The 22,182-nt window shown below is 53.5% G+C and overlaps 9 protein-coding genes across 9 annotated transcripts; 2 read left to right on the forward strand and 7 right to left on the reverse strand.

Moving 5' to 3' along the window:
- Positions 1–120: 120 nt before the first annotated feature.
- On the reverse strand, positions 121–2,352 carry CH63R_00450 (IBR domain-containing protein; the record flags this gene model as incomplete). Its single annotated transcript, XM_018295425.1, has 2 exons — positions 121–1,591; positions 1,643–2,352. 2 exons carry the CDS (start codon positions 2,350–2,352, stop codon positions 121–123), a joined length of 2,181 nt encoding a protein of 726 aa, XP_018163787.1.
- Positions 2,353–3,805: 1,453 nt separating this feature from the next.
- On the reverse strand, positions 3,806–5,129 carry CH63R_00451 (Fumarylacetoacetate hydrolase; the record flags this gene model as incomplete). The annotated part of the gene is made up of 6 exons (XM_018295426.1): positions 3,806–3,938; positions 3,992–4,092; positions 4,146–4,490; positions 4,540–4,575; positions 4,634–4,873; positions 4,932–5,129. The coding sequence occupies 6 exons, from the start codon at positions 5,127–5,129 to the stop codon at positions 3,806–3,808; spliced, it is 1,053 nt and encodes a 350-aa protein (XP_018163788.1).
- A 3,082-nt stretch (positions 5,130–8,211) lies between these two features.
- On the forward strand, positions 8,212–8,697 carry CH63R_00452 (uncharacterized protein; the record flags this gene model as incomplete). Its single annotated transcript, XM_018295427.1, has 1 exon — positions 8,212–8,697. One exon carries the CDS (start codon positions 8,212–8,214, stop codon positions 8,695–8,697), a length of 486 nt encoding a protein of 161 aa, XP_018163789.1.
- Positions 8,698–9,189: 492 nt separating this feature from the next.
- CH63R_00453 (Hexose transporter protein) lies at positions 9,190–11,417 on the reverse strand (the record flags this gene model as incomplete). The annotated part of the gene is made up of 8 exons (XM_018295428.1): positions 9,190–9,378; positions 9,444–9,848; positions 9,920–10,251; positions 10,320–10,464; positions 10,717–10,829; positions 10,886–10,989; positions 11,057–11,182; positions 11,242–11,417. 8 exons carry the CDS (start codon positions 11,415–11,417, stop codon positions 9,190–9,192), a joined length of 1,590 nt encoding a protein of 529 aa, XP_018163790.1.
- Positions 11,418–13,518: 2,101 nt separating this feature from the next.
- On the reverse strand, positions 13,519–13,818 carry CH63R_00454 (uncharacterized protein; the record flags this gene model as incomplete). Its single annotated transcript, XM_018295429.1, has 2 exons — positions 13,519–13,522; positions 13,610–13,818. 2 exons carry the CDS (start codon positions 13,816–13,818, stop codon positions 13,519–13,521), a joined length of 213 nt encoding a protein of 70 aa, XP_018163791.1.
- Positions 13,819–15,576: 1,758 nt separating this feature from the next.
- Positions 15,577–16,019, reverse strand: CH63R_00455 (Molybdopterin synthase sulfur carrier subunit; the record flags this gene model as incomplete). Its single annotated transcript, XM_018295430.1, has 2 exons — positions 15,577–15,693; positions 15,744–16,019. The coding sequence occupies 2 exons, from the start codon at positions 16,017–16,019 to the stop codon at positions 15,577–15,579; spliced, it is 393 nt and encodes a 130-aa protein (XP_018163792.1).
- Positions 16,020–16,964: 945 nt separating this feature from the next.
- Positions 16,965–17,370, reverse strand: CH63R_00456 (Ribosomal protein S28e; the record flags this gene model as incomplete). The annotated part of the gene is made up of 3 exons (XM_018295431.1): positions 16,965–17,026; positions 17,113–17,196; positions 17,310–17,370. 3 exons carry the CDS (start codon positions 17,368–17,370, stop codon positions 16,965–16,967), a joined length of 207 nt encoding a protein of 68 aa, XP_018163793.1.
- Positions 17,371–18,144: 774 nt separating this feature from the next.
- On the reverse strand, positions 18,145–19,545 carry CH63R_00457 (Dynactin subunit; the record flags this gene model as incomplete). The annotated part of the gene is made up of 3 exons (XM_018295432.1): positions 18,145–19,335; positions 19,386–19,445; positions 19,507–19,545. The coding sequence occupies 3 exons, from the start codon at positions 19,543–19,545 to the stop codon at positions 18,145–18,147; spliced, it is 1,290 nt and encodes a 429-aa protein (XP_018163794.1).
- A 703-nt stretch (positions 19,546–20,248) lies between these two features.
- CH63R_00458 (uncharacterized protein) lies at positions 20,249–22,004 on the forward strand (the record flags this gene model as incomplete). The annotated part of the gene is made up of 2 exons (XM_018295433.1): positions 20,249–20,951; positions 21,004–22,004. The coding sequence occupies 2 exons, from the start codon at positions 20,249–20,251 to the stop codon at positions 22,002–22,004; spliced, it is 1,704 nt and encodes a 567-aa protein (XP_018163795.1).
- Positions 22,005–22,182: the final 178 nt, after the last annotated feature.

Below are 22,182 nucleotides of genomic sequence, written 5' to 3' on the forward strand. Positions count from 1 at the left end.
TTTCCGGAAACACTTGAGCTTGCTGAAGTTTTCTACCTAAAGTCTTTACTCAAGCCATGACCTAATGATCATGGCAACGACGGCCAAAGCCAGATAGAACAGGCCGCCGATGGGCCACCGTCAACTGGGACCGGAAACCCCCTCATACGCCGCCTCTCCCTCGCTACCACTTACAATATAGCCATTGGCTCCGTCCTCCACCTCCGCGGTCTCCATCCGAGCCAACAACTGCGCTCTCTCCGCAACAACGAACGTCACCCACCGCAGCTCGGCCGCCTGCCTCCTCCCAAGCTCCCTTCGCCCTTCTTCGACGCTCTCCTCGTGCCGTTTCTTCACGCTGTACATGATTTCCTCTCGTATTGTCCGCTCCTCCTCTACCTTCATCTTGTACGCCGCCGCCTCTTCTTTCCTCCACCTTACCCACGCCCGCCACCCCTTATCCATCTTCTTCCGGAGCTGCCGCATAAGCTCCTCGACACGCGCTTCGCTCGCTGGCTTGCCGGCGAAGAAGCCCTCTAGTACCTGAAGGTAGGCATCTTCCGTTTTCTTCTCCTCTATCACTCGGAGAATGTACTCGGTTGCGAGTGCTTGTTCTTTGGTGGCCAGCTTCTGCGCGGCCATCTCGGTGACCTCGAGATACTCCGCCTGCTGTTTTGCCTCAAGCTCGATCATGGAGGTTGACGCTTCATGTGACGCCAGCTCCTTCTCTTTGTCGTGCTGGTATCGCACGATAACTTCCTGCAAGTCGTGGATCTGGTCAAGCATCTCCCGGAGTCCTTGGTACTTGACCTCGATCTGGTGACGTCGGAGGCTCTCTAGACGCACGCGCTCTTCCAGCTCGCGCTGTCTGCGCTCTTCTTCCTGCCTCTCCATATCCTGCCTCAATAACTCGGCCTTCAGCGCTTCTTCACGCTCGAATTCCTCGATCTGCCGTAGAGCGTCTTGAAGCTCGGATTCGGCCTCGGCCTCCCTCCGCTGTCTTTCCTGTCGCCGCGTCGCAGCTCCGGCCTTGATGGCATTCAGCTGGTCCATCGTGCAAGTACACGTTCGCCACTTCTGGTTGCAGACGTAGCAGAACTCATACCCGCAACGACAAGTCATGTGCTGGCATGCCTCCCGGTGCTCGACCAGCGCTTGACATTTTAAGCAGTGCTGCCATCCCTCGTCCGCAGCGAGGGCTTTTGTCAGCGCCAAGTCGCGGTCCTGTGGGCAGTCGGAATTTTCGTGTTGCGGGCCACGGCAGGTGGTACATGTCCAGTGGGCGTTTGAGCAGCGTGCGATGCAGAGGCTTTGGTTTACATGGTCAGGTCTGACCCAGAGACCGCAGTCGGGCTGGTTGCAGTATATGCGCTGGCTGATGGGGATCTTCCACTCGGCTGCGCGGTCTTTGTACGTCTTGCCTAGGTCTTTGGGGACATAACGCAGGATCGTACGGAATGGTATGTCATTGAGGCAACACTTGGGAGGCCATTGCTGCTCGTTTTGGACAGCCGTGGTGATAAGGCGCTCAAAGCATTCGCGGCAGTATCTATGGCAGGTGACCTTGACCATGTCCTTCGAGTTGAAGTCGTCGAGACATGATACACACTCGCTAGCGCTTTTTGTTAAACATGGAACACTCTCCGAGAAATCGGGGACTTACACGGGATATATTTCCTTTCTTTTGCTGCTTGCTGAACCTTCTTCTGATGGGCCTTCCACACTCATCTTGCTTGAGTTGGCGCCCAGGCGAAAAGGCCTCCTTGTTGCCTCCTTTTCGCCCATCTTTTGCAGAATTCGTGCCAAGGCAAACCGACTCTTTTTCTTTGGCTGGAATGGCAGCACAATAAGTCCAGTGGCCGAACGACCCTCACTGTTACCCATCAGCTCCGGAAAGAGTTTGAGGTTATGGTCGTCTTTGCTTGGCTGACACGTTGATGACTCGGGGTCGCTAGTTGTCATGATTATCGGGAGATATGGGGCATTCCTCATGCTGTTGCTGCCCTCTTGGTCCACGTTTGTTTCCGCCTCTCGTTGTCTCTCTTCTTCCTCCCGTCTTTGATTCTCTTCGTCGCCTCTTGCTTGAACGTTCCCGATGGAGGTCTGCAAGACCTCGAGAAGCACAGTATTGGTGACATTTGGCGCGGTTTTGAGGGCGGCTGGGGGGTTGTACTTTGTCCAGTCGACTTCATCGACTGCCTCGGCTGTAATTTCTTCAGAATGACAATCCCCATGAGGTTCTTTTCCTTCGCGATTCTCGTTGATTTCTAGTGGCTTGACCTCGTGCTCGTCGTCTTGTAAAGCCACAAAGGGGTCACCGTAGAACACCACGACTTCCTCCAAACGGGAAGGCACAGACGATACAGTTTCCATTTTAACGACGGTTGCAGTAATTGTACATATGTGAACAGAATAAGACTCTCCCGAAAAAGACTTGGAGAGGTGGGATTGATCACGGATCGAACCAGGCTATGAACACGAGCCCATTATCCATCCACACGCCTCTCACCAAGCCGAGGTCCGGGAGGAGCGATATATAGACTTTACCTCAAGCACTCAAGGTGACCAGAACACTACCTATGTGTGAACGACCAAGAAGCCCAGGTATGATGGCGGCTCTCCCGAGCCTCATGACATCCGACGAGGCAGTCTCCCCCCTCCTCGCAGGGCTGAATCTGCATAGTCCAGCCTATAGAGGGGCTTGGAGAAACATGACAAGAGGTCGAAACGGCGTTAGCGCATGTTCGATGCCTCGAATGGGGAAACCACTGGTTTGAGCCAATAGTCAAGGCAGACTGCACCACGAACAGCGAGCCAGCTGAGTCTTGGTTGGTGGTGCTAGTGTCTTGTTGAATGTTGGAAACAGCAGTGTTTGTAGGGGGCGGAGCTTAGGGGTATCAGGCACACGCCCACCCGCTATCAAGATAGGTACCTTGGGTACCTAGGTAGGTAGATACAGATGTGCATGTCGGCTATTTAGCGCGTGGGCTGTGCAGGCATCTCTGCTGCAGTGGGTCACCCAAGGGGGGGGCTGGGCGGATTGGGTGTCATACAACCTTACCGACCTCGTTAGGTAGCTGTAGCTGGGCATTCCAAAACAGCCCCGTTGGACTCTGTTGACTTTTGAGATCGTTCTCCTTCATGAGAACGTAGGCATCCACGTTGCTAGCGCACATGCTGCCGGGGATGATGAAGAAGCCGATCTATCCCGCCCGAGCGAGACACGTTGATAACAACAAACGCCGCATTCGAACCATGGTAAAACTTGAGTGTCGGTGGGTTGCAGCCTCGGTCTTTTTGCATGGCCTGTTGATATTTTTTACATTTGAACCGTGCTCAGGCAGGCAGCTTTGTTTATCATTGTTTATTTCTTCTTGGACGAAGCTGAGATATATCAGCTTGGCGTGCCCAACGGGTGCCTCGCTGCCGACGAAGGCTCGCGGGTGGTTGTGGCCATTGTTTACCGTGTCAGGAAGTCAAAAGGTCAGCATTTGCCATGGCCGTTTTTGATGGCGTTCTTATATTTCATGGGAGATCATAGTTCACGAAAAACATTGCGAGTTGTACACTAACACTGTTTTCATACCGTGTGCATTCTCAGGCCGCCCTATATCGGGCGGCGTCAGCGACTCGCACAATGACAAGAGAGGCTACAAGCAAACGAAATGCATTTATACCACTAAGCCAAAAGACACAATGCTCAGGGCTCTAGATAATAGTTCTGCTGTAGCATTAAAATAAGCCCTCCATGCTATTCCCTCAGCTGTCATTTGCGTAGACCAACAAAATCACGCATTATATCAACCGTAACCGACCTTGTCATCTCTCAGATCCTCGATTTCAACTTGCTGAACTCCACCTTGTTGATGCAAGAGCCAACGTTCTCAAGACCAACCTCGACCACGTCCCCATCCTTCAACCACAGCTGGGGCTTGCGGCCCATGCCGACACCCTCTGGGCTGCACCCGTTGTCAGCAACGAGACCATCAGGAATCATACTTGAAAAACTTACGTTCCGGTAAAAATGACGTCTCCTGGCAACAGGGTAGTGCCTTGACTCAGAAAAGAGATCGTCTTTTTGATACCAAAGATCATGTCCTTGGTGTTATTGTTCTGCCAATGGTGAGCTCTTAGCCCGCAATCCATCGCCGCAACAAGCCACCCACCTGAACAGTCTCCCCGTTGACCTTGGTAAAGATCTTGAGGTTCTGCGGGTCCTTGACGACCTTGTTGGTTACGATACCAGGGCCGAACGGCGCCCAGCCGTCAAAGCCCTTGCCGAGCGACCACTGGCCGCCGCCACGCTGAATCTGCCACTCACGGTGCGATACATCGTTACCCACAGCGTACCCAAGTACGTAGTCGAGTGCATCGTCCTCAGACACGCCGGCAGCCGTCTTTCCAATAACAACAACAAGCTCGCACTCGTAGTCCAAGGTACTCCCGGTCTGCGCGATCGGATGCACGGGGATGGGGTCGGTCGGTCCGGCGAGAGAGGTCACCGGTTTGTACTGGCAGGGTCAGCTGTGGCGTGTGTCACCTGAGCTGATGAGGACTTACGAAGAGGACGGGGAATTTGGGAATGGCCATGTTTGACTGCAAGTCGTCCGGTTAGTCATCCAAGCGATGCGATGGATTTCTGGGCGACGCCGACCTCCTTTGCGTGGTTCGCATAATTGAGACCCAGGCACCGCACAGTCCTGACATGCTCAGGAGCCAGAGGGGACAGCAGCAGCCGGATGTCGGCGACGTTTTCTGTGACATCATGTCTCCCAAAGATATCGCCCGTCACAATACGGGCTTGCCTCGCCTTAGCGATGTCGGTGACACCGCTGGGGAGGATCGCATCGCCGTAATACGTCTTGCCATCCCGGGCAAGGAAGCGGACGAGTCTCTGGCACGGGCGTCAGTGGATCTGCTGGGCACTGGGAACCAAGGCAGTTGCGACTCACAGAGAACGAAGCCATCACGGCGACTGAAGCGAACAAACAGGCCGAACGCAAAAGAACAATACAAAAGAAGCAAACGCTCCAGTACCGGATGTACAATTGGTGAGTAGCTGTGGACTGAGGGTAATGGAATGAGATGAAGGTCGGGAGGCATGCCGTACCAGCCATCAACCCCACAATACCTCGACGGCCATTGCTCATCGCGTCGGCAACAGCTCCGGTTAATCTTCTGGCACCATTGCGCTGTGAGCTGCATATGCTTAGTCATGCTTGATCGCTGATGGGCTCCACTTTTCATCAACCCGAGAGACGGAGCTCTTTCCTGAGTCTGACATCAACGACTTGAGCTACCTAGGCATCTAGCACATGATTCTCTGATGAACCGCCTTTGGAACACGCTTTCCGCTCTATCGACGCCGAGCTGGCATTCAAGATGGCTGTAGCAAAACGCGGTTTATCTGGTCTTCAACGGGAGGTCTTATCTCTCTACAGGCAATGCATTCGAGAAATTCGCAAGAAGCCAGAGGTGAGATTTCTTCGCCCAGGTAGTCGATCGACCTGCATGTGAGAGCTAATACTGTTGTAGACTGCGCAGCCTCACTTTCGAACATTTACCAGGCAAGTTTGTGCACCTGTTTCTAGCACAGTATGCTGACCGATGTCCAGGACCGAGTTTGACAGGTACATTACTGTCGACAAGCGCGACTTTTCTGTGGTAGAGCACTTGCTCCGGAAGGGTCGGCGCCAACTCGAGACGTACTCTTCCCCCAGCATCAAGGATGTTAGCCGCTAAGGAAACCGTCTTGTGCACGCCATGACACTGGCCTCCTTACGCCTCTCCCCCCTGGGAAACCACGTTTGCGGAAAGAACTCGGGGCAGGTCATCCTCGTTTGGACGCAGGGGATGGCGCCGACGCCTCCCCTCTGTATCACCACATGTCTCTCCTATGCAACTTTTTGTTACCTAGACCACATGATACCATCACAAATTCTTCTTTGGATTCAACTTTGATATCTTTCGGTCCATCGAGTATGGACAATGCTTGACTGCGACAGAGTCTTCCGGGACTGTACTTGTATTTCAACTTGTTCACCACCCATTCCTAAACCTGCACCTCATCTCGCCCACCAAGCAGCAGAGGACGTCTTCCGCCATCCAATAAGCCGGTCTTTGGAGAGCCTTCGCCGCCAGCAACGCAAACCCATCTATACGAAGCGAGTGAGCAGAGTCCGGCTTCCGTCAGGCAAGGTTTCTCGTTCCCGAACGACAGCTGCCTTTGTCGGAAGATCGACTAGGCCAATTTTGAAGACCACCACCCAAGAGCGAGAACTTGAAAGACTTCGCAAGCTCGTTGCGTCTGATGCGCTCCAGCCCCTGACACCGAATCCACGACGTCCGAACAGACCTTCAATCCAGAGGACGCCGCCAGCGTGGTACGTTGCAATGTACGACCCTGCAATGGCCGGCTCCAGTTCGCCGAAGTCACGAGGCATCTTGACTCGTCCCCAGCCGGATTTTGCTGGTCCCAGCCAACCGACAAGAACTCGGAATGCTTACACAAGTCCAATCGTTGGTCCCTCTGGGTCTCCGATTCGGTCCAAGCCGAACTGTGCCCAGGCCAAACGTCAGACTCCCACTTCTGACCCAGACCAACCTCAGGAAGTCCCCATCATGGCCGTGTCGCACCCTGCCCACCCTTTTCATCACCGCGCATCTGGGGGCGCCCATGAGAAACGATTCGGCGTTGCTGATCCACAGCTGTAGGAGGCTGTCCGCCGTAGTCTTTCGCAGCAGAGTCAAGTTTCCCTTGTTGCATCGCCGTCTAAGAGGCTATCGAATCATTCTTTGGAAGCACCCCACCCGCCGTCGCGGACTTCAAGTCGCCGCCGAGAAGTAGATCGCTTTGCCAGGCAACTGGAAATATACGCTGAGCGTAGGGAGGCTGCGGGCAACCTACCAGTGTCTACTCCGACGCCAGAGTCCGTGGTAACGCTTCACACAGTGACGGCACTTCTTCCATATGAGGACCAGTTCCAGGCTGCCGGTCTGGCAGTAACATCTGCACAGCAAAGACAGCGGTCGCCGCCAAAGAAGTCTACGACAAGGGAGTCGAATCTAGTTACGGTATCAGAAGACAAGCTCGTATTACCCACGAAATATCACACCAAGGAGCCGCAGAATCAAATGGAACCGGTTTACCTTCAGCTTGATGGCTTGAGGAGCCTTTCAACGAATTCCAGCGATTCCCCAAGCTCCGGGACGCAGGTTGCTTTCACACGACCAGATATCTGGGAGCTCGCTTTCATCGATGAAGCACCGGCGAAGAAGGATGGATCAAACTGCTGCAAACTTCCTTGTTTCCCAAACGCAAGAGACCAATCAGTCGATGTACCCGCGAGCCGAGCGCCTCCTATACCGACGCCAACGACCATTGACACGCCAAACAAGATATTGGCAAAGTGGCAGCCAGTATATCCACAGAAAACTGAAGGTGTACACGGATGGCGTAAGTTTAGTCCCCATTCAGGGTTTTTGCATGCTAACGACCGTGAAGGTGAACATTCATCTCGAGACACTCGAATCAAAACGTGGCATGGCAATACTGTGCAGCGTCCATCGATATATCGTAAGCCCCGTGCGTTCGATCTACCTCTCGACGAGGTAGAGCAACCGAGTCCACGAAGTAAACAACCGAAGAAATCAGCTTGTAATCTGGAGGAAGAGAAACCGCCGATACCACCAAAGGCCCAAACCCGCCTCAAAACGCCGAAAAAACAAGACAAGTCTTCGGCGTTCAAAGGGATACGTAAACAGTCGCAGCTGAATTCATTCGAAGGTCAAGATAATGCTGTGCTTGAAGGGCAAACACCAAACACAGCAGCTAAGAAACCCACAAAACCGATCCCTGTGCCTGCTTCAGATGAAAACACGCCTCCAGTGCAATTGACCAATGGTCTGATGCAAACAAAGCCAAATGAGTCCCAAAGGATCGTGAACAGACCCCTGAGGGTATCCATTAGACAGCCCGAGCGAAAGGCCAAGGAAAAGGCTGTTCTACAAGGTACGCAACTGGGATTTGAGCACCCGCCCATTTTCCAGTCCGGAAGGATGTTTCGAAGCCTGCCAGTGACTTCAAACATCCCAGAGGCAAAATACAAAGAGCGATCTGCAACGACGAGCCATGGGACAGTCGCTTCAAACACGGATCTTCCGTCTACGTGGAAACTGACGTTGAGCACCTCTTCGTCTCTCGAGATTGCAATGGAGGTTGCGTCTCAAGAAATGGAGAGAAAGGAACCGAAGCGGCCTGGAACCGAAACAACACCAAAGCAAGACTCGACGAAACAGCATCAATCTGATGTTTTTCAAAAACACGAGCATGTCGAGCTACTCCCACCTCCCACAAGCAACGAAAAAAATCCAACCTCCGAGCAACTACCTGCACAGGGTCTCGATACGTTCAGAGACGATGACGGTTCCGTTCCTAAGGGGCAAGATGACAAGGACATCGATGACAGGGATGTGTTGCGAGGTCTCAACATTGCAATATCGGCTGCTTGTGATGAAGAGGTCGACGCTTGGATCCGGCAAAAGACGGGCGTCCGTATTCGTCGATTTTTGGCGGACTTGAAGGCCTTTGAGACTCTTGGCGACGAGAGTCAGCCGGATCCAGCCAAAGAACGTGCGAGGAAAAGACGGGCCGACTCGAGAAAACTCAAGGCGCAGATCCGGCAGTCCAAGGCCGCCAGGGAGGCAAGAGCGCAGTGACCATGGCCGAACATGCACCTTTTAGGGATTGAAAAGAGTAGAGACGGCGTTATTTCATAGTGATAGATGCGGCGCCATCGGCACGAGGTGCATGAATCCTACGTATACAGTTTGCTACCCCGACGATGTCACGTTCCCTGCCTGATGATTTGAACATAGTATCCAAATATCCTTAATGCCGGATGTCGAACTAATGGGCTTGTTTTCTCCATCCAACTGAAGTCATTCGCTACTCTTGTGCACCGTAGCTGCAGAACTTGTATGTGGACAAAGCAGAGCACGAAGTGTAAGACAATACGGCATCTCTTATCTGTGTTGTAGATCACATTATTATGTGTGTATAAAGTGCGTATCGCATGACTCTGTGCATCAAAAATGGGTGGTGGGGTATCTGCATGCTCGTGTGCGCACTCATGTTTCAAGCTCTAGGGCAGTGTCTTTTGCAATGGAAGCAAGTCTTTTTCGAAAGGGAAACCAGACCTCTCACACGTTTCAACCGCGCTTGTGCTCAAACTCCTCGGCCTCGTGGCCGATTTTGACCTCCTGCTCGATCTGGGCGAAGTCGAGGTCAGCGACCTCGGCGTCGGGGCCGTCGATGACTTTGGCGAGCTCCTCGAGAGTGGGGCCCTTTGTCTCGACGTAGAAGAAGTAGACAAAGGTGAGTTCGAGAAAGATCCAGCCCTGCCAGTTGACGTTAGTCGGGATGGTTCCAGCAGCAATAACGACGTCAAGACGGGGCGACTTACGGTGTAGATGAGGTAGAGTTTCCAGGTGTGGCCCTCGAAGTGGTCGAACGCATAGGGGTTGGCGTAGTTGTTGAGGGTGAGGGCCGCCTGGACGGTGAGGTTAACAATCATGAGACCCTTGGCGCGCAGCTTGTAGGGCAGGATCTCGATGGAGTAGCTGATGAGCAGGCCGGACCAGGCGAAGGCGTAGAAGAAGCCAAACAGCCAGATGAAGAAGATCATGGCGTAGTTGGAGCCAGGGGAGCCGTGCTCCTCGTACAAGCCGGCGGAGAGGGTCCAGAAGACAAATGTCATGAGCATGCCGCCAGTGGAAGCAAGGAAGATGGGGCGGCGACCAAAACGGTCGACCTGCATGGCCAGCGTCAGAGAAACGATCAACGAGAGACCAGTCTGGCCGGCGGAGAGCTGCGGAGTGCGTTAACATGTTATTCCGGTACCAATTCGGCTATAAGGAGAAAGGGGGCAGAATAACTCACGCCAAGTCTGGCCGTGGAGCTCTCAATGCCGGCGTTCGTGTACAGAATATTGGTGTAGTTAGAAATGATGGCGTTGCCAGACCACTGGGAGAATAGACCAAGTGAGATGAGGACAACGAAGCGGTACTTGTTGCCTGGGGTGCGGAAGAAGTCTAGGTAGCTGCTGCTGTTCTTGGCGGCGACCTCACGCTTGATGGTCTCGCGGATCTCACGAAACTCGAACTGGACAGTCGGGTGTTCATTATTGCCATTCGCATGATATTTGCCGAGAATGTTGAGGGCCTCATCATGACGGTCTTTGGCGATGAGGAAACGGGGCGACTCGGGAACCCCTGGGAGTTAGTCAGTTAACTGTGCAGGCAAGAATTTCCGGGACGGCTCAAGGGGCCAGGAGACTGACAGAAGATGAACAGGAGCTGGACGATGGAGGGCACAGCTTGGCCGATGGCGGGAATACGCCACGACCACTCGTTTCCCAAGAAATCGGTTCCGAAAGACAGCCAGGCAACGATGAGAGCCCCGACATTCCACAGACAGTTGTACACCTTTGCAAATAGATATGTTAGTGGGTGAATCTCATAATGTCTTTACCGGCGGTGGGGGTGGAGAGTGGATTGCCGATGCTGGGCGGAAGGGTAATATGGGTCTGGGCCAAATTGGCTCCATTATAACGGGTTCCACCATTGGCCAGTTCCTTCGGGTCAGCCCAGACAGCATATCATCCCTCTTTTCCTCCTCTCAACACCATAACCAATACATTCGTATTGCTCACATGTGAGACCGAGAAGCTCACGTACCGTCGTCAAACGAGCGCGATGTTGTGGATGTGCTAATTCTGACAAAAGCGCGGGTGATGCGATCTGGGCGAAGGAATTGCCGAAACCGAGGAGGACGCGGCCGCCCATGAACACTAGAAAAAAGGTCAATGTCTTGGGAGAAGCTGGGGAACCTCTCCAGGAAACCTACTGCCCAGGTTCTGGCAAGCGCCCTGCAGGATAGCGCCGGCAACCATGATCACGCAGCCGATGATGATAGGAATCCGTCTGCCGAAATTATCTGCTACCCAAGGACTATCCGTACAGTTCTGTCAGTATGGAGGTCGACCGATGGGGCTTCTTTGGCGCATAGAATGCTTACACCATGGGAATAGAAACCAAACTACCGATCTGGTAGAGAGCACTGAGGAGACCGAGCTGTCCTCCCTTGGGGTGGTCGAAGAACTCCTGCCAAGAGCTGAAGTTCTGGACCGAGTTGAAGAACATTCTGTTCAGGGACAACGTTAGCAACCTATCATCCCCCACGCATGGAAGCCGTTAACGCACCCATCGTAGCCAGTGGTTGCAGAGGCAATGCAAAGAACGAATGCGTAAAAATAGAGCTTTCGCAGACCGGGGTCTTTGATCCAATCAACCTTCTCGAAGTCGGGGGCCTCGGCTTGGGCTTGGACGACGGCCTCGCCCTTGGGTTTCTTCTGCGAGAGGCCCTTCAAGAACCCCATCTTGACGACGGTTCAGCGGCGCTGAAGATGGTGAGGCTTTGTATTTGTATTGTAACGGCAATTCGGGTCTGCTGGCGCGGAGAACAAAAGCCAGAACAGTCTCGGAGTGTTGGATCTTGGGCCGGAGAATGACTGAAGAGAGACTGACAAGACACGGGAGGGAGGTCGATCTATACACAACGCGGGGTCCCCAGGTCTAATATATGGAGCCATGAATCATAAGACGAACGCTGGAAGCGAAGCAGGGCCTACGGACAGTTACAGTGCGAGCTTCTGGACGGAGTGTCGGTCCGGGAGGGTCTGGGTCTTGAGGTGGTGTCTCGTCAGACGGGAAGGGACCACTTCGTTGGGGTCCTTTGCGTGAGGCCCTGGTATGAGGTCGACTGTCCCCAATCAGCTGTCATGTCAATCACTGCGAGGACCTCGTCAAAAGACAAGCTGTCTGCAGCCAAGATACTAGAACATGGGTGTGCGACAAGGGACTACCACTTTCATCCGGCAAAAGTCGAACGAGTGGATGTTTCAAGGCAAAAGCTTCATCGCCAAGTGCTCTAACAAGCCTTGGTCAAGACCGAGCCTCTCAGTGCTAAGCTCTTCGCCGAGAAAATGGTACCGTCCGAACGGGTGAATGGGAATCGACGCCCATGTCTTCATACTTTGGCGATCGTATTTTGCCGGGCGCCTCGTGTGGACACTGGATTCCACTAGACAAGGACAAGACTAGGTGGGAATAGGTGCGAGCGTTCCACTCGCTGGACGTTGGATGGCGTGGAGAAGACTTGACGGAGTGGGGATGGCAGGGAAGTGTCTTTCGTCTTTCCAGTGGAGCCTGGAGACTTTGACAGTGATCTCGCCCGTAATCGGGTTTCCTGCTCCCCCAAGGAGGCGACTCGGCTCTCGGCTGGACACGAGACGGTTCGTTTGAACGGACTTGTCAAGATGGGGAGAGCAGAGCCCTCTCATGTCTTTCGAATTCTGCCGTCGACGCCAATGGTTGAAGTGACGGACGAAAGGCTCAAGGACAGCTTTGCCGGCACTTTACCCCAGAGATATCCCAGCAAAGCACGGACGGGAAGAACAGGAACCGCAAAATTAGACGAATTCGGGATTGACTAGGTAAACCGTACCCAGGTATAAATTAGTTGACCGCTGCGGGGAAGCTATGGCCGAGGTGGACGGCTGGACGGCTGGACAGTGGATGCTACTACCTACCACTAGTACTACTACTACGAATAAGTATGTGCAGTACTCATATCGTAGCGGAAAGTGACTCGAAATATAGCCGGCTTAATGTCTAGTGGCTCGTGGCTCGTGACCATTTTCTCTTGATTCTCCGTTGCTTTCTGTTCTGGGTGGCCGATTGAGAAGAACGGATGCGGACGGACCAAGCTGGGGAATCAGGCAACAGACGCATTCTGCTGCCCGCGTGAGGAGAGGACTCTTCTGTCAGTGCATGAACAGTAGCAATACTGAAAGATTTTAGTGTTCGTTTCCGGGCTCGAATAAGTGGTAGACCAGGCCGAATGCGCAGATATCCCCGTCCCGTTGATGCGACATCCCTGTTCAGAGAAAGATCCCTCGGTAAAGCGTTCGTCGTAAACACCACTTTCTTTTTTCCGGGGCGTGTGAAGAGAAGGAGCATACCGTAGCACAGAAAGAAGGGGGAATGAACGAGAAAGAGTTGTAAATACATTGCTCGAAGTATAGCCATATGTGGCTTTGACGGCATGTATTGGCGAGTCGTGACCATCTCGATGGCACGACTGAAGGAGTAACGGCATGATGGCTGGCAGGGAGGATCTCGCGACTTCGTCGGCCGAGCACCGCTCCTTTGACTGGCTGGCCGCTGGCTGGCTAAGTAACGCTGGTCCACAATGCCATGATCCCTACACACCTCGGTGGATATACATATGACCTGTGGATCCGTGGATGCGTGGAGGTGCAGTCGTTCGAGGTCGCGGAACAGCCCGACTTTGCCTTCCGTCCTGTCCTGCGGCAAAAAGTAGCAAAGCTTCTGGCCGCCTTTGGACAAAGGATACTCAGCTTCGATAGGCTGTCGTTCCATTTCATGAGATTGCCCGCGAAGCAAAAATTCGACTGGCTATCTATCTGGGTGGTTAGTAAGCGTCATTGGTAGTGTACGCACGACAGGTGCTCAACCTTGGTTGCTGAACCCAGGAGTCAGCACCTACTCCACAACAGTCGGCGTGGGGGATGCATTCGCCGTCTTTAAAACGACGGTGAAAGTCGCACGGTGTTGGAAGTGATGGTTGGAAACGCTCATGAGGTTGTAGGTTCCGAGCATGAAGTTGAAGAAAACGGCAAAGCCAAATGCGCCGCCACCTCCTCTCATGGTGGTCGTGGTCCAGGATCTTGCGAGCTTGACCGGCGCCGCACCCATGGTGCTTGGCCATTCTCTCATTTAGCCTGATTTAGGCTAAATACGATAGTGATCAACGACTGGGCCTTGCGTTGGAGATAGATCGCGCTATTCCCATGCCGGATTCTGTGTGTTGCAGGGACGGGAACGCTTTGAGCTGGCAATCAACAACACGAGCGGAGTTGCGACGCAACCTGCTCGCCGCCGTTTACACAGCAGTGCAGACCTCTACCTACCTCAGTACCCGTGAAGACCAGAGACTAGAGTCTGACCAGTAGGTCTCCTTCCATTTCTCCACGGCCTCGTTGACCGGGCCGATTGCTTCAACGGAAGGACATGATGCCGCTTTTGACATCTGAATGAGTTTACTCAAAGGGATGTAGGGTTCGGGCTGCGTCGGTCATCACAATACGGCATGTTTATACTAATGCCTCTGCAAGAGATCGACAGGTGTTTTACTTTCATTAACAAGTAGCCATCTCCGTGCCGTAAGACGCGCACATGCCGACATGTCGTTGACTTGCGGCTGCTTCTCCTCGGCAGGGGTAATTTATCCATGAATTACCGGCATGCCGCCAGTAGCAGAATTTATTCCATGCAAGTTGCCAACTGATGGGAACTGGTCCAAACCGTGATCTTGGGTCCAGTTGCTTGAACTGACTGTCACGCAGCGCTTCCAAACGCGGGTGCGTGAAGAAGGTGACGTTTCCGAGATCATACACAAAGGGTGCGCTAGGTACCTGCATGGCTGTCAACCGCCGCCTTGTCCCGTTGCCCGGCGCAGGTTTGACGCTGCTGAAATGGATGATCGTAGTCTGATGGGGAGGGAGAGGGCCTTTTTGTCGTCACATCAAGCTCTCCAATTTGTTGTTCAGAAGACAGAAGTGCTCCAGTATGCTACAGTCAAGCACTTTCTGTGTTTTGTGCCCGTGTAAAGCGAGGCCGACTATTGTTGTCGGGGGATTAGTACGACCGGTGATGAATGGATTTGATGTGAGGTGAGTGAGAAGAGTTGCATGTTGGTGCACAGACACCATCCAACTCAGCCAGCTTCTTCCCCGCACATCCCCCCAGCGCCATCCGGGCAAAGCACTCGGCGAACTTGCTCTCCACCACCACCAGCCAGTCCGGACTCTGCATCGCGTTGACTCGGAGTGTGCCGACGAGATAGTTGTGTGGTGCCAGTGTAACGCAAACGGAGCCAGTGATGGGTACCTTCCAACCGATGGAACAGCTCAGCGTCGAGGAGGTATCGCAGCTAAGACACAACTTCACTTCCAGAGAATCGTCTGATGAGCATCTGTTTCGATGCTGGAAACACCAGGACTGTAGGGCGTGCCTGGCCGAGAGCCAGTGTAGCTGGTGTCCAATGGTTGGTTTGCGGCTTCTTGCATCCCAGACAGATAGAGCGATTGCTGACACCCTTGGCCTTGGGCAGACATCCGCTTGTGTCCCGAATGCCTACGCAATCCCCTTGCTGGCGCCTGCCTACAATGAGAATATCTGTCCGCACTGGGCAGAACGCTGGGAAATCCGTACCAAGCCGCTGGGCTGCCAAGTCTCGACCATCACGAGTTTAACGTCCATCATTTCCATCATTTCCACTCTCCTTGTCGTTTTGCTAGTGACCTTGGTTGTGCTTGGCGTCCGCTGGGGCAGACGTCGTAGCAAACAAGATCCAAACTGGTGGAGAGCATGGACGTACAGGTGGACACAGTTCTTTCTCCGGAAGGGGGCACGAGACACTCATGGAGAACAAGATCCGCTACTCGGGCATGATCACGATGCACGACAAGAGGGAACACGATCAGGCTCGTGATCGACAGTTGTCCGATCCGCTGCGCCCTCGGCAACCCGGGGGATTTGGACCGTGGATTTACTGGATCCAAGTCCCCACTAAGTGCTCGCTAATATCGTCATACGCCCAGCTCTTAACCCGAGCTTACAGGAGGAATGATGGCAACCTCATCACCTGCCTGAATGATAGGCCCATCGCCGTCGTCAGGACCGGGTATATCTACGTATTCAAGATTGACTGTTACCAAGCTCGAATCCAGAATTCTCTCCTTGATACCGATGTACCTCTCTTCTAGGACTTCGAAAAGCTTCTTCAAAGAGAGCGGGCCTGGAATAGCCTCATGCGGCGTACAAGTGAAGGAGCCAGCGCTGGCGAAGAACAGCACGTTGAAGTGGTCTTTGGGAGGTCTGGGTACCGTGTTCATTGTAAAGGGGGTTCCAGGAAGATATCTATAGTCTTTGTTGCTTCGTTAGCCAATGCCGCGAAACTCGACGAAAACAAACAAGGAGTGGTTGATATTGTTGGTGTCAGAGATCTTGGTGATAATTGTGATACATCAAATAATGTTCAGGTAATACATGCTAATTTGGATACATCATCCCAACTGTCGCAAAGCATTCAAAGAGATTTCAACTTACCAATTGGCATCGAACCCTTTCGGTGGGTTAAGGAGTAAGGGAAGAAGGAAGTTGGAAACGACGGACAGTGAAGCAAAGTTTATAGCTGCGAAGCTGAGGTGGGGCCAACTCCAACAAGAAAAAAACCAGCCGGGGGAAAAGTAGACGCAGCCCCCAATCACGTGATCACCAAAAAAAAAAATCCCAAGAATTCCACTTTCGGCGGCTTGCTTCGCGGCTGGCGGGGCACGTCGCGACTGAGGCGGCAGTCGGATAGTCACTGTTACAGTTTGCTGTCCAATTTGGATGTTTTCCACTTTGATTCTCTTTGCTAGAATTCGGAGCATGGTGACCGTTATGAAAGGTTCTTATCGCCGTAAGAACTCTGTTGGTGAAGCATAAGTTGGTCGCTGGGCACTTGGAAGAAAAGTACGGTTGATGCAGAAGATGTTGATGAATTTCCCCAGGCTGTCCATTGATAATGATAAACTTCTCGCAAGACGCCTTCTTTTCGCCCTCCAGCGTCGCATCACACAAGCAGGTACACGAGGTTTCGTTCGTGCCGAAGTTGCCTCGCGGCTGGTGGGAGAACCTTGCTGTATTCGCAATGCAGAATCCGTTTTTGACTCCTCTAAGCACGAAAGCTGTGGGCTCGGGTGACGAGGCCCTCGCAATGTTGCTGTCCCATCCTCAGAACCAAGATCCGTTCCTCGTAATGTCCATAACACACGCCGCCGCCGGTAATCGTCATCTTATCTCAGTCTGCGGGCCTCACGCTCAGACTCGAGGAGGCAAAGGATGTCGTCCTCGCGGACTAAAGCACAACAAGTCAGTACTAAGCCGTTCCTCTTTTCGTTGGCTGCCAGGGCAGATGTTCGCGGGGTATTCGAGGTCGCTTACCGGGTCCCTTGACGTTACGGATGATGGAACGGGTCTGGTCGTCCATGAACTCGACGCGGACCTGGGTGACACCACCGCGAGAGCCTATTGCCATGTCAGAAATTTGGCCATCAATTCCCCCCCTCCGTCTAGTGGCATCTTGGTATTCGATCTCGGGGAGGTATCGGTCTTGTTTTAATTTCGGGGGTTGAGCATACCGGTACGGCCCAGGACGCGGGTGACCTTCACAAGCTTGACGGGCTGCTTAGCGGAATCCATTTTGACTGCAGTCAAAATTCACGTCAGTCGTCAAGATCTCTGTCAATTTCGGCGTTCGTGGCACGTACATGTATGTGGTTGCGAAGGTGCTGGTGATGGGCTGCGCTTTGGGGGAGGGACTCGGAGTTGGGCGTGGGATTGCAGATGCGATGCGATGGGTTTGTGGAAGGAAAGGGCAGGAAAACCCTGAGAAGGAGAGAACGACCCAGCGCGTGCTATGATTGGGCCAATTCCACGGTCTTGTTGTGGGTCTAACCGTCTTGGCTCACCGCCCTCGCTCTCTCCAATCCAGGGCATTTTCTGCCCCGCAGCATCATAACCACCATTAGATAGTCTTCTGGGTAGGGTAGCCAGGCCAGATTGGTTGTGCAAGTGAACATAGTGTACGAGGCCCCGTTAATCAGCGTTGGATAGTCGTACACCAGAACGCATCCGTGGCATAGACTGCCTAACAACCTATACAATTACAAGACCTTACGATCTCCGGTCTTGCATGTTGCTTGACAGTAACGCGTCGTAGGTAAATCACGCCCTTGTCGAAGCATTGTCGTGATTCTTGATTTATCCATGTTCAAGCCGGCGTATCTCGACAGTGATCCGAGTTGCGTGCGCGCCACACTCATCACAAGTGAACAAATACGTGATATAGGTGCTCAAGGACTTGATTCGGGATCGCGTGTCACAAAGTCGCTACGTCTGACAGAGCTTCATTGATGCTTGGCTTGAATAATTGACAAAAGCAAGGGTATCTATCATTCGACGGCCAGAAGCCAATTACGGCAACTTCGCAATGCGCTCCTCCAAGTCCTTGACCCAGGCTTCCATGACCTTCATATTGCCCGCCATCGAGTTGTTGCCCTCCGCCATCGCTTCCTCAATCTTTTCCAAGCCTTCCTTCCACTGTCTGAGGTCGGTCGCCATGTCTATTTGTCGCTTCTCGATTCTCTCCAGCATCTCGCTGGCACTCGCGGCGTCGGAGTGGATTGCCCGAAGAGATCTCAGGCGGTCCAGCAACGGTGGCAGCAAGGGGGCCAAATTCTCAATTGTGGGCAGAGTTCCGTAGAGGGCGTTGATCTTGGCCAGCTGCTCTGGAGGCTGAGCACCCTCGCCGTCCGCTGCACCGTTCCCAAGCGTTTCCTGTGCCGACTTGGCTCCTTGCCTCGCCTTTTCCAACTCTTGAGCCTCCTGAATCAAGGTCCGGACCCGACGGCTGATCGTATCCAAGTTGGACGTCGAAGCCTGCGACAGGGTTGTGATTTGCTTCTGAAGACCATCGAGAGTTGGGAGGATGGCTCTCGGCAGCCCGTTGACATCGACCTCGGGCAACGCTGTGGAGCCAACCCCGATGGCCTTCTCCAGAATGACAAGTCGCCTATCGAAATCCGCTGCCTTGGCAAGAGCGTGGCTTTGTTCGTATGCAGGAGCATAGGTGATGGTGTAGGTCGCAGCGCTTTCTTGTGGCAGAGCATAGTCTGAGCCTTCCTGGGCCTGCTTAGGCAGTTGAGATATCGGTTTCACAGCACGAGGGCTCGAGGTGTGCGGTTCGATGGTTCTAGACATCTCGTCCAGAACCTTGCTCAGAGACCCCAGACTTTCTTCTTGTTCCCCATGAGCGGGCTGTACTGAAGCTTCCTTTCTCTTTCCGTACTCTTCTTTGGCCACCTCAACTTCCCGTTGCAGGCGCGCGATCTTCCGTTCGAGATTGTCCTCGCCATCCTCGTCACTCAGTTCACCGATTTCTGTTGTACCATCTTGAAGAATACGTTGGCGTCTCGTCGAGGCCTTGTAAGACTTGCGCTTGCCGTCAACTCGATCCGAAAAGTCCACCCCTGTGGCGTCCACTCCCGCGGGCAGGAAACGAGAACGTGCTTGGTCTACCCGCAGTCGGGATCGTGAGATCCCGTTGGCATCCTCGTCTAGATCGTCGTCGAAGTCGTCGTCTGAGTGCGATTGCCCGGCGGTCGTCTGCTGCACCGTCAGCCACAGCCCGTAGCGTATGAAGAAGCCAATCTCACAGGAACTGTTGAAGTGTCGTCGGTCAGCTCCGGAGTCTCGTACACATCGGGGGCCGAGTCCTAGGTGGTGTCAGTAGGGCTGCTCAATGCTCCAGCCGTTCGGGGACACGGTTGCTCTGACCAAATCTGGCAGCGCAGCGTATTTGCGATTCAGGGCCATGGCAAAAACATAGGAGGTTTTTTGTAGAAAATCGAGATCTCCCGGTCAAGATGTTGCTTTTTGAACAAGCTGCTTGAGGATAGAGCTCGTCGAGAGATCCAATCCTCGTTGTTGTGGATGCCGATAAAGTCAGCCAACGGGTGCGATGCAGCGAAATGAACCAGTGCAACCCAAGACCCCTGCGCGGAAAGGGGAGGGAGCTTCAAGCTCAAGGTTGCTGGGCTGCAGGGGCTTCCCATTAACTACAGGTAAAACCCCGTGGAGGCGCGAATTGCAGTGGTAGGTGGGGGTACCATCGGATCGGAACACAGTAAACTAGCTCCCTGCTAAGCACGCCGCACGCGTTCAGAACGCGACGGCACAACTTGACCTCACCGGCAACGATTTTTGTGGCCCTCATTTGCCAAACAACAACCTCTCTTCACACTCGATGCGTTCGCACCCTCGCACAGTAGCTAACAGGCCGTCAATTAGCGTCTGCTGCATAGCCCCACACCGCACATGTTGACTACTTCTGGCCCGATTCTGTCCCCTCGCCAAGGCCCTTGATTGGCTGTCTGGCTGATCAGGACTGATGGTAAACTCCCTTTGAGAAGCTTGCACATCATTGCTGGCGGCACGCTCAACGAAGTTGCTTCTGCGCCTAGAATACCGCCCGCATCAGCCGGACGAGAGGAGAGCCTCAAAACTCGACTCTATCAACATGGCCAGCAGGAGCGATTATCAGACTGGGCGGCGAGCGGGACTATCGAGAAATGCGATGCCCCCTCCTTTGCTCAAAACTGTCAACGGCAAGGCTCGTTTCGAGCCCAAAAACATTGATGACCCGCCCATGGATGACACGGAATCGGAGTTGAGTGAGCCCGAGGCTCCCTCGCTCAGCCAGCCGCGCCTATCGGCGAATCTCCAAGGCAGTAGGTCAGACCAAATGCTCATGAAGCCTTCGCTACTGTCGAAGCACGCGGAGAACCGCCCCCAGAGCAACTCCAAGCCCGCTACCGACTATTCAGACTCAGATGAAAGTCCACGACCATCCCGGGCAGACATCCAGCGGACCCCTTACTATGGCACTTCAAAGAGGGGACAGGAACAAGCTAGACAGTACAGCGCGTCGCAAGAGCGTAACTCGGATCCGAAGCGGACTGTTAGCTCACAGAAGTCAGAAACCATGGCTCGTCCGATCAAGAGGAACTCGCCCATCGATGCTGCGTCTCACCCCATCTCTAACAAAAAGAGGGCACTGACCAGCAGGCTTGACGAGGCGAGAGAGGTGAGAAAACTGAGAGGTGAACCGAAGTCCTACTCTCAGAAAGACAAAAACGCCAGTCAGCGGCCAAGGAATGTGTCTGAGAAACCGACGATCAGGAGTTCGCGAGGAAAGACTGCAGCCAACCGGAAAGGAGAAAGTTCGTTGTTCATGCAATCAGTGTGCTGTTTTTCTGCTGACCCTCATCCAAGATCGTTCAACACCCCCCAAAAAGCCACTACCGTCATTCAAGGCATATGACGATGACCCATTTGATCAATTTCCCGGCAAGGCTTCGCTCAAAGGCCCCATGAAACTTCCATCTTGGCCGTCCTCACCTCCTGGTAGCCCTCCAAAGGCGTCCTTCCTCAAGCATTCATCTCTCAGCCCTGGCGTATCGCCTCGACGCCCCATCAAAGCCGAATTCAAGCATCCATCTGGATCGCTGCCTGAACCTCTGCAGAGTCCTGAGAGGAAATCAACTGATCTCCTCCGCGACCCAGAGTTGAGCCCCAAGCCCCTGTGTAAAGGGAAGGAGGAGCACGACTCGTTCTTTGACCTCTCAGACCTCTCGGACCAATCAAGTTCCGACGTTGACAGAGAGACACGATGCCCAATGTGCGGTGATGCCGTTGCCAAGGCTCTCTTGGACAGCTTTTCGGGGGGGTCGCGGCTGCATATTCGGAAGCAGATCCAGTTCTGTCGATTACACAAAAAGAAGTCGGCCGAAGATGCTTGGGATGCTCGGGGATATCCCAGCATTAATTGGGAGTGCCTTGGCCCTCGACTAACAACTCATCACGACTTTCTTCGGTGCATCATCAACGGTGGTTCGTCCCACTACGCTTCACTACTGGTCGACAAGGTCAAAGAAGGCAAGAATCGCACCCTCCTGAAGGCGGAGGACAGCCTCACGCCTGGGTACTACGGCCCACGCGGCCTGCGTGCATTTTCCGAAAACATCATAGGCAAATTCTCGTCGATGCTGAGAGAGCGAGCCGTGGAAGACCGGCTCATATCATCGCGTGGATACTCCAGTTATGTGGAGGCAGTCTTGGTTCCCGAGCTGGCCGTTCAGTTGATCTCCGAGGACATGGGGGTTGAAGCTGACGAAGCAAGAAAGATACTCGAGGAAAGCAGGTGGATTGGCGATCTGCTTCATGAAGACACTGGAGATACAGTTGACCATCTCAGCGGCGATGAACGGGCTTGACATTGTAGGAACGAAAATGATGATCGGCATGTAACGGATGAGCTTTTGAGCAGTTCAAGACCAGGCCGCCAACGGGTGGCCTTTGTTGGGCAATCAAATAGCACTATGCATTATGAAGGAGAAAGCGGCATGGTAGATGTCATGACAAGCAGTAACCATTTATATTGGTTTGTTGACT

The sequence above is a fragment of the Colletotrichum higginsianum genome, chromosome 1 (genome assembly GCF_001672515.1).
Source record: "Colletotrichum higginsianum IMI 349063 chromosome 1, whole genome shotgun sequence".
In the NCBI taxonomy this organism is placed as follows: Eukaryota; Fungi; Ascomycota; class Sordariomycetes; order Glomerellales; family Glomerellaceae; genus Colletotrichum; species Colletotrichum higginsianum.